Consider the following 11326-nt stretch of genomic DNA (forward strand, 5'->3'; position numbering starts at 1 on the left):
TTTTTAAATTGTATTTCTTAAATGGTTTGATCTTGATAGGTTTTAAAGTAACTCTGAGATGACGATTCCAGAAGATAAGCTGTTTGATGTACAGCCCAGTTTCAAAATAGAAAGATTACTGTAAATTGTCTTGTTTGCAAGACGAATGACGCCATTGATCCTTAGTTGTTTAAACTTATTTTTAATTTACTGATGGATGAATGTTAAGTGACTGATTGTTGCTACGGTCTATTTCAATCAGCCAATTTTATAGGACTTTTGTTGAACTTTTTGTAACCTGGTGATTCCATATCATCATAAGACCTTTTCACCTGGATAAGACAATGTCATCTTCCTCAAAAGTAGTCTTGTGTTCAGGGTTTTTTGGAGGGGTGGAGGAGCATGGGTGAAGGACACAGTATAACAGTCTCTGTGGCATGTCAAACACTGAATATTTTTTAAATTGCTAATTTAAGTGGGACTTTCCCCAATATAGATGCTAGCTTAGGGTAACCTAATTTAAACCTGATTGAACCAAAGCTACGTCTTCACTACCCGCCGATCCGGCAGGTAGCAATCGGTCTATCGGGGATCGACTTACCGCGTCTAGTGAAGACGCGATAAAATCGATCCCTGATGGCTCTACCGTCGACTCCGGAAATCCACTGCGGCAAGAGGTGGTAGCGGAGTCGATGGCGGCGCGGCAGCGGTCGACTTGCCGCCGTCCTCACAGCTAGGTAAGTCGACCTAAAATACGCCACTTCAGCTACGCTATTCACGTAGCTGAAATTGCGTATCTTAGGTCGACCCCCCGCTGTAGTGTAGACCTAGCCTAAGTTGCATGGCGGGTATGTCTACACCCAGCCACTAGTTCGGCGGCTGGCAATCGAAGTTCTGGGTTCGACTTATCGCGTTCAGACAAGACGCGATAAGTCGAACCAGGAAGTGCTCGCCGTCGACTGCGGTACTCCAGCTAGACGAGAGGAGTACCGCGGAGTCGACGGGGGAGCCTGCCTGCCGCGTGTGGACCGAGGTAAGTTCGAACTAAGGTACTTCGAATTTCAGCTACGTTATTCACGTAGCTGAAGTTGCGTACCTTAGTTCGATTTGGGGGTTTAGTGTAGACCAAGCCTAAGATAGGTCTCACACTCGATGTATATGTCGGCCTTAAAGATAGGCACTGCAAGGCAAAGTTTGAAAATCATAAGAATCAAGGGTAAGGCTGAGAAGCCTTTACCTTTTGGGTCAACAAGTCACCTGAGGGAAGACTGATGTTCCTGAATCCTCAAGACCCAGCTACCTTGGGGAGAAGAAGTCAAGACATCAACTAACAGGCCATGCCAGCCTTTGATCAGTCTCTCTACACCTGAAGGAGGTTTGCTAGCAAGAAGCGCTGTGCTGGTAACATCGTCTGGTTCCTTGACTGCATACTCTATGAGAGAGATAGGGTGAATGAGGTAGTATTTTTAAATGGATCAACTTATGTTGGTGGAAGAGACAAGCTTTTGAGCTGCACAGAGATCTTCACCAGAAAAAGAGCTCTGTGCTGTTCAAAAGCTTGTCTTTTCCACCAACAGAAGTTGGTCCATTAAAAGACATTACCTTATCCACCTTGTTGTTCTCATATCCTGGGATCAACATGGCTAGAACAACACTGCATACTCTATGAAAGTCCAGAAGACTACAAGGGTTTAAGAGATCACAACACCTTTGTTATCTTAAGTATCTTTGTTTTGCTTTTTTCCTGTTTTTGTCTTTTACAATTATTAGCTGGTAGAGATCCCAGCTTTTTTTACATTTTCATTTTAGAGTGTGAAAATGTGGCTGTGTGCATGCACCTGTGTATAAATACCCAAAAAGTCTGAACAGAGAAGACACCAGAAAGTAAGTTCCTCAGGTCTAAACAGCCCTAAAAGTTGTCTCATAAAACCTCATTAAAGTGTGTTCTATGTTTAAATGTCCTGGCTTACATTGGCTTGAAATTGTATTCTGTAATTTCGGGTAAGCAAGTGTTCTCAAACTTCTGCTTATGAAGAGTGTTCTGTTAAAGTCTGTACTATGATGTCTCTTTAGGGCACGGAAGGAGGAAAGCATTATCCGCCCCATAGCAACAGAATTCTAAAAAGAAATCTTTACAATTGGCTTTGAGGATGTAGTTCAGACAGATAAAAAATTGGTTTCAGTATTAAGATTCCAACAGGTACCAAGTAGTAAATTTGACTAAAGTTGGTAAAATTCTTTAGTTGGGATTTATAACCAAATAGACAGCCACCTTCTTAAAAACTCTCTAGAATTTCTAAGGATTGATTATTTGTACTTCGTTAAATCCTCTAATTAATTGATTACTTCATTTTATTCCAATGATCTTATTGTATGTGAGGCTTGCCAAGCCAATTTGCAGCAGCTCTCATCAGTGAAGTGCAGAACCCTCAGACCACCATCAAATCCAGTCATCAGTGATGTGTGATGTTGTCTGTCTTTAGCCACAGACACGTGTGGGATCCTCTCGTTGGCCTCAGGTGTGAAGGCTAGCTGCACATTGACCCAGGCTTATTCAAAATTGGTTCAGAAGGGCCCATGAGCAGAATGGCAAATCAAAGCCAGATACACACGTGGTCAAGTTAGTTATAAGAGACTGGTTTCTGACGTCAATGGCAGACCATTCTTCATTCCACACTGACATCACAGAGAAAATAGCGTCAAGTAGGCCCACAACAGGTACCTCAATAAGCACACTCTTGGGCACTGGAAGAGGTCTGTGTAAAGTGATAGGCTTGGGTTTGCCTGATCTTCGCAACCATTCTGTACGTAGCATCCTCACAATGGATGTGAGGAGAAGCGATGTTACTTAACACAGGAAGCCATGGTACTGGGGCTGGTCAAATTGTCCTAGTTATGATGTGCATAGTTGAGAGTAGTTGTTTATCAACAACTTGATGTGAGATGAATGGGGCTGACTGTGTTTCGTGGCATTTCTCTGTCTGAAAGGATGGATCCCACACTGCTCTCTACTGTTGACATCACTGTTATGAACACATTGCAGATGGTCATGCAGTATATCAGGAGCTCCCACTCTGAACAGGAATCAGAGTTGCCTGACCTGCTGCCATGGAAAGAAACAATACCAGATTACTTCTGGCATTCACAGAGCAGTTGAGCATGGTGGACCGTCACTTCTAGGCTCGGAAAACAAGCACTAAGTGGTGGGATCGCATCATTGGGATCACACAGATTTGAGATGACAAGTAGTAGCTGCAGAACTTTTGGATGTGGAAAGCCACTTTCCAGGAACTGTATGAGGTGCTCGCCCCAGCACTGTGGCGCAAGGACTCAAAAATGAGAGCTGCCCTCTCGGTAGAGAAGTGCGTGACGATCGCTGTGTGGAAGCTGGCAACTCCAGACTACTACTGGTCGGTCACGAATCAGTTTGGAGTCGGAAAGTTGACCATTGGGGCTGTGCTAACGTAAGAGTGCAGGGCCATTAATTGCATCCGGCAATGAAGGACTGCGACTCTTGGCAATGTGCATGAAATAGTGAATGGCTTTGCGACAATGGGATTCCCTAACTGCAGAGGGGCGATAGATGGCGCACACATTCCAATTTTGGCCCCGGACCATCTTGTGACAGAGTACATCAATAGATGGGGTACTTCTCTATGGTATTGCAGGCGCTTGTAGATCACCATGGGCGTTTCACTGACATTAACGCGGGATGGTCCAAGAAGGTACATGATGCACGAATCTTCAAGAACGTTGGCCTGTACAGAAAGCTCCAAGCAGGGACTTTTTTTCCAGACCAGAAGATTCCAGTGGGGGATGTTGAAAGGACATAGTGATCCTGGGAGACCCAGCGAACCCCTTACTTCCATGGCTCATGAAGCCTTACACGGGAAAACTGGACAGCAGCAAGGAGTGCTTCAACAATAGGCTGAACAGGTGCAGAATGACAGTGGAATGTGCCTTTGGCAGATTAAAAGTGCGCTGATGCTTCCTTTATGGCAGGTTAGGCCTAAATGAGGAAAACATTTCCATGGTCATAGCAACCTGCTGCGTGCTCCATAATAGTTGTGAGGCAAAGGGTGAAAAGTTCCCCCCGGGGCGCAGAGGTGGATTGCCTTGCAGCTTAATTGAGCAGCCAGATACCAGGGCTACTAGAGGGGCACAACGGGGGCTATTCAAATCAGGGAGGCTTTGGAGGCAACATTTTGATAATGAACACCAGTAATGTGTCTTTCTATACAGCACTCTGCCATGCTTTGTTAACTTGCTGCCTTGCATGAAAACTGTGATGATTCCAAACTGGGATTTGTAGTCAGCATATGATCAAACAGCCACTATGTACTATGACCAGTAGAAACCACCTGTGTAGGAGACAAATAAAGACTGGCTATCTTTCAGAGAGTTTGTTTTTATGAAATACCAATTAACAACACACACAAAAGGATTGGTGGGAAGGGAGATAACAGTGCAGGGCAGTGTAGGCTCTCATAGCTGTGTGTAAGTCCAGCTGTCATTTTGGAAGCTGTCCGAAGGGGTGGAGTGAACGGGGTACTGAGACGTTCCAGAAAGTTGCAAAGAATGTGTGGGAGGAGTTTGGAAAGTATGGGAAGCAGTTCTGTATCGGCTGCAGGCGGGGCGAACACACATGTGTTCGATCTCAAGCGTGATTAGGAACTTCTCTGTTTGATCCTCCATCACTTTTATCATCCACTCCTGGCCCGTTACAATGCGCTCCTCGCTCTCCTTTCTGTCCTGCCTTTCTATTTTAAATTTTTCCTTCAGAGTTTCTCTCCACTCCCTGCGTTCTCTTTTTTTGGCCTCTGAGGATTGGAGCACCTCTCGGAACATGTCCTCCTTGCTCCGCTTTGGTGGCTTCCTTATCTGGCAGAGGGACTCCGCTGGTGTACAGTGGGTTCCCCTGAAGTCCACATCTGCAGAAGCACAACAAACAATACACAGAAGCATGATGTTTAGTTCATGCCCAGCATTGAATCATTACAGTAAAATACACCTCTTAACATATGAATCACTTTCTCATGTCCCTTGGCAAGCACACATCTTGACGAATACCCTAAAAATGGTGAGTTCGGCCTGGGTGGGAGTTGGGCATTCAAGATGGAGCACAGGGTCTAGGTAGTTTTTTAAGGGGATCAGTGCACGCGACTAGGGACAATATTGTAAATTCTGCATGAGTGCAATTTCAGACCCAGGCCCTATGCTGCTCGCTTGTGTGCCGCTTTGGTCCCTGCACAAGTGATTGCCAAGGGAAAATTTCCTACAATGGGGGAAGGAACAAAGCAGCTCTGCCAAGGAATCTTCGGCAGACGATTGTCAAGTGCCTCCAGGAAAGTTTCCTAGAGATTTCTCTGGAAGATTCCCATGAAATCTCTGTGTGCATTAACACACTGTTCCGCCGCACTGCTTAGCTGCACAGGGGAATATGGAGCACACTCAAACACAGCTAATCTTGTATGTTGCTATCTTTTCACCCACTTCTAGATTATACAGAGCAAAGGACAGTTTGACCTCATATAACTGAGCAGCATCAATTCAAAAACATCACTTACCAGGGCTCTCCTCTCCTGCATCATGCACGCCAGAGATGGACTGCTGGGACTGGCTACATCCCTCTGGAGTGGAAAAGAGGTCCTGACTCGCCACACCACTGGACGATCCTGCCGTGTTCTCCACATTGTCCTCCAACTTGACTTCCTCATCCACAACTTCATCCTTGGGGTTGAGTCCACTGCCCACTGCCTCCAGCCCATCCTGAGTATCCACACGGCTCCTGGTGGTGGATAGCAAGGATAGCATCCAGCTCTTTATAGAAGTGGCAGGTCTTTGGCACAGCATCAGAGTGATGGTTTGCCTCCCTTGCCTTCTGGTACACCTGCCTCAGCTCCTTTATCTTCACACAGCACAGCTGCATAGACTTTATCCAACAAGCCATGAGAAATCTGACCGTAGGTATTGAAGTTCCTACAGCTAGAGCGGAGCTGGACTGCACAGCCTCCTCTTCCCACAGTGTCAGCAGATCCAACAACTCAGGTGTGCTCCAAGCAGGAGAGTGTTTGCTGCATGGAGCTGCAATGGTCAGCTGGGCAGATGCAATGTGAGCTCTCCACACTAAACAAACAAGAAGTGGAATTTCAAAAATTCCTGGGACTTTAAAGGGGGAGGGACAGAAGCCTGTGTACCTGGGTGCAGGGCAGCGGAGTTCAAACTGCTGACCAGAGTGATCAGGATGGGCATTGTGGGACATCTCCTGGAGGCCATTTACAGTGACGTCATCAAGTGTGGTGTCTACATTGACGCTTTGTCAATATAATTTTGCCGCAAAAAGCTCTATGCCTCTCGTCGAGGTAGTTTTATTTTGTTGGCCAAGCAGGAGAGTTTTGTTGGAAGAAGGAACATTCCAGTGTGTACACCTCCACTGTTTTGTTGACGAAACCTGACTTTTGTTGACAGGTTTACTTAAGATAGGGCAACAAAAGTTAAGTTTGTAGTGAGATCCTATGATGTCTTATTTTCCAGCTTATGCTGAGTGAAGGATAAGTCCAAATTGCACATCAGGGAAACTAGGATGAGACCCTCCTGGTTGCTTTTTTGAAATGGTTATATCCCAAGGCATCCTTACTTAACTATAATTCACTGATCACATGGACAAATAGCAGAAAAAGCTCTTTACTGTGTTTTACTGTTTCTCAGTAACATTTGCAAATTTTGAGGCTCAGCAATGAACGTGTGAAGTCAACTACGACCATATGCTTTACCCTGGTCTTGATTTGAAGCAACTATTTACCTTTAGAGGGAAAACTCACAGTATTTCAGTCTCCACAGTACATTAGATCAAACCCAATTATTTTATTACAAAAAACAGATTAAGCATTTACAAATACCTTCAATTTTTTTGTTAAATTGCAATAAATGGATAAGTGGTAAATCCCCTTTACCAAACATTACTGCTTCTAAAACTAATTCTTTGAAAGAGATATCTTTTAATCAGATACAGTATTAAACTGGAAAGAAAAGCAATGTAAAATATTACCTGATCTGCCACTCTGTAGACTTCTTCCCTATTGCTGCAGTCACACCTGTAGGCATAAACTCCTTTGGCTCCATTTTCTTTGGCCAGTTTAATCGTCTCTTTGTTACCATCTTCATCAATGTCCCAGAAAACCAGGGTAGCCCCAAGACGAGCAAAATTTAAGGCAATCTGCCTTCCAATCCCATTTGCAGCTCCTGTAATAAGCACTATTTCACCAGCAACATTCTTTTTACATGGAGGACAAATAAACAGAATGAAAGCCTCAAAGTAGTAATATCCTACTAAAATCAGGAATTCGAGAGTCTCCAAGATGCTGTTTAACTTGCACATGATTTTTCAGATATTTTTCTAATTAAAAAGATAAAACAAAAATGCTGCATTGAAACTTCAGAGATATTAGAGTTAAAAAAAGAATTAGCTTGTACCCTAAGGATCTAGTTAGTTAATAGGTCACAATTCTTTTCTGCAAAAATGCATTTTATCGCTATATATTTTTCTTATATTTTCCTAGGAAGTCATGGTATAGTGCCAGTTGCTAAAGATTGCTTAGGCCAGAGGAGCAAGATCCCACAAGTCTCCTATTCACTTCGTTCCAACACTCCATTTTCCATTGGCTATAATGTCATTTAATATACATTATAATATATATATAATAAATGACATTATTATATATATATGTGGACTTTTGTATACACACATTTTGTGTAATTGTTCACATTTCTGCCAAATAATAGATTGTTTTTGTAGTAGTTTGTTTAAATGGAGTGAAAGCCACCAGAACACTCAGAATGCAATAACCTCAGAAGATAGACTGCTAAAAAAGTTTCCTTCTCCCAAGAGAAAATGTGCATCACAGTTTCAAAGCACAGGAGATAATGATTTGTCCAAACACTGCAAATTTTCCATTGATATTATTATTTGTATTTTCATAGTACCCAGGAGCCCTAGATTTAAAAAAATCACACCCAGTGTTTTATGTTATGGTAAGGTGCACCAATGCTCCTGAGCAGCATAGAATTACAATCTTACAATTTTATTATGACATCACATCATTCTGTTTCCTTTATATTGTTCTCTGTTGTACATATCTATTGTGCCTTTAAATTGTAGGCTCTTAATTCTAGGGACCTGTTATAAATTTGGCACATTTCACTTCTGAAGTTGCCGTGTTTAAACAGACAGTGCTATATAGTTAGTTTGTGATAAAACTATCTTGGATTTTTGTAGTTACTTTGAACAAATGAGTGAAATCTCACCCTTTCCAGCATCAGTCAAGATGTGATGGAAAATAATGTTTGCCAAATGGAACAAAGCAGTAATTTGGGAAATAAGTTTTTTTCCCCCATAGATGACAAGGCCAGAAAGGATCATCATAATATCATGATCTTCTAATTTGACCTGCATAAAACAAGCCCTATTTTACCTAGCAATTACTGCATCCAGCAGATAATTTCTGTTTGAGTTATAGCATATGTTTTTTAAAAATACCCCATCAAGATGTAAAGACTAAGTGATAGAGAATCCACCAAGTCCCTAGGTAAATTATTCCAATAGTTAATTACCCTTACTGTGAAAACCTGTGAATTATTTTGAATGGGAATTATGAACTGAGAAAAAATTACTTGTCTCTGTCCTTTTAAATCCAGTTAAAAATCTCGGTATAGCAAGTTATGAGTTACTGTGACATTATACAGTAAAAAGGAGTACTAACAATATTTTTTTTAAAACAATCGACAAGACCTAAGCAGCGACCACATACATAAGAAAAGTACAGTATTGATTCCCCTCTTTCTTTTATCTGTTGTAGTGGCCATTAAATATGTACAAACGTTTTTGTGAATAATTTTCAACCCTCCAAGGCTTATGCGGATTTTGTTTACAATGTTGTAATGATAGAGGATATATATGAAAAATAGTAGTCCAAAGCTAGATCTAAGGGGGACTGCTCGCTACTATGCCTAAGGCTAAAAGCACTTTTCAGATTTTGCATTTCTAAGACCTGTACTTTATGGGATGGGGGGGGGGGGGCAGAAGATCTCCCGTGTACAAGGCAGCGAAACACGCGATTTTAAGGTACCACTGAAAGCTACAAGGTGTTTGTTAGTTCTCTGCACACTTTTAACCATCTTCTGACAGAATCGCAGCTGCTGTAGCTATTGTATTTCACAGAGCCTCCAGCCAGTTTTCCTCCCAGCCCAGGAGATCTCACAAGACACACGTTTGCACCAACTGTGGGCACCAACTGCATGCACAATTGGAAAGATCAAGTTTTCCTGCCTCCTCCTTTCAGATCCGCAGCGGACAACTCCCCACAACCCGCTCCTCCACCAACCTGCCGACAGACGGGAGGGGCTGATTTCCACCCGCCAGCGTGTAGTCTCCCCCGCGGGAGCGCTCGCTCGGCGGCGGCAGCCTCGGCGGGTGGCTCCCCCTTGCCCTGCCCCGCGCGCGGCGCGCAGCGCCGGAGAGCGACGCCCCGGGCTCCGGCCATCCCGGGAAGCGCCGCGAGCCGGGGAGAAGCCAGCCCCGAAGCTGCAGCGCAGCGCCACTGGGGGAGCCGCCGCAGCCGCCTGGCTCCGGGCTGCTGGGGGGCGGCACCTCCCGGTCCCGCAGACTGCGTAGCTCCGCTCCCCACTCACCGCGCGGGCTTCGTCCAGTGTCGGGCGGAGCGCGCGCGCCAGCGGGGTAAATAGCTCCCCGGCCCCCGCCACGCCGCCCCCACGCGGCCGCCCCGCCCGGGCCGCTGCCCGCCAGCAGCCCTGACCCAACGAGGGCGCTTGGCCGGGGATTGGAGCCTGCAGCGGGCGGGGGCGGGCACCGAGGGGTCTGCGCCAGAGAGCAGGAGCGGGTGGTGCATCGATGTGGGGCAGTTTCCAGTGTGCCCCCCACCCCTCCAACTATCGCCCGCAGCGGGGGTGGGGGTGTTATAAAACCAGGCGGGAGAGTCAGTGGCCACGTTGGGTGAGTCTGCACGGCAGTTTAAGTGCAGGGTTAGTGGGACTTGAGTCAGCTGAGCTGTGTTAGGGAGCCCTGGGCTTAGGCTGACCAAAGGTCCCAATATTAGGAGCTTTGTCTTATATAGGCAATTATTCCCCACCCAACCCCACAAAAAAAGTGTCCCGATTTTTTACACGTGCTATTTGATCACTCTACCTGGGCTTAAGCATCTACATTGTCTTTTAACCCTACCTTAACACTTTTCTAACCCATGCTCAAACCTAGAGCACTGGTGTCCAAACTGCAGTGCCCAGATGTGAGTCAAAAAAAGTAACCATATCCCAGTGTCCTTAGTGCCCCCCAGAATATGGCTGCTCTAGCCCTAGGACTGTGGTGCACTGTAGGAAAATTTTACTGCTTGCCATGCATGTTACCAGGAAGTAGCTTGCTTTGCAAAAGGCTTGTTCAGTTCATTCCCATTGCAAACCCAGGAGACTCTCTGACAGTGTGCTTGCAGATCACTGATCAGAAGAGCCTGGGTTAATGCTGACCTGAGCTGGTGCTGTTTGCAAAGGGTGGCCTCTGTTTTAAATAGAGTGGATTGAATATTGTTGGGATAAAGAGGACCAAGGAAGTTGTCCTATGGAATTGTGGGATACTTCTGACTGACTCCTGGGGCCTCAGTCAGGTGGGGCTGCATTTACACTGCAAAGCAATAGCGCTTGGACCCTATGTCATGGCTTAACTGAAGCTCAGAGTCTCTAGCCCCAGGGGCGGTGAGTCGTATGTGCCCATGCTCCACCAATATGAGAGTACGGGGGCCTGGTTCCACCAAAGTTCAGAGCCAGGTCTTCCCCCTGGCCCGGCCTGCTGTCCCCAGGCAATTTAAAAGGGCCTGGGGCCCCCACCGCCACCCCGAGCAGCGCAACGGGGCTAAGGTGGTTTCCTGCTCGCCCACCTGCTCCGCTTCTGGAAGTGGCCGCACGTTCCTGTGGCCCCCGGGGGGGGGGGGGGGGCGGTGTCTCTGCACACTGCCCCTGCCCTGAGCTGCGGCCAATGTGGGCAGTGGCGCATGGAGACCTCTCCGGCCCCCTGCCTAGGAGCTGCTGCCAGAGGGGGGTGTGGGTCGTTTTCGGGAACTGCCTGAGGTAAGCACTGCACCCCTCACCCTCTCCTGCGCCCCATCCCTCTGCCCCAGCCCAGAGCCTGCACCGAAACTCCCTCTCAGAGCCCGTCTCCCGCACCCCAACCACCTGCCCCAGCCTAGAGCCCACTCCTGCACCCCAACCCCCTGCCCTAGCCCAGACCCCGCACCCAAACTCCCTCCCAGAGCCCATCCCCTGCACCCTCTCCTGCACCCCA

General features: G+C 46.2%; 1 protein-coding gene across 1 annotated transcript in view; it reads right to left on the reverse strand.

Annotated features, from left to right (window-relative positions):
* The window catches only part of LOC112105473 (epidermal retinol dehydrogenase 2-like), a 30917-nt gene extending 23560 nt beyond the window's left edge, over nt 1-7357 (reverse strand). The window contains exon 1 of the mRNA XM_024198286.1: nt 7028-7357. Within this exon, the coding sequence (XP_024054054.1) occupies nt 7028-7357 (330 nt within the window). The remainder of the gene's footprint in view (nt 1-7027) is intronic.
* Between the last annotated feature and the right edge of the window lie 3969 nt (nt 7358-11326).

This window comes from Terrapene carolina, unplaced genomic scaffold (assembly GCF_002925995.2).
Source record: "Terrapene carolina triunguis isolate 2854851 unplaced genomic scaffold, T_m_triunguis-2.0 Scaffold58, whole genome shotgun sequence".
In the NCBI taxonomy this organism is placed as follows: domain Eukaryota; kingdom Metazoa; phylum Chordata; order Testudines; family Emydidae; genus Terrapene; species Terrapene triunguis.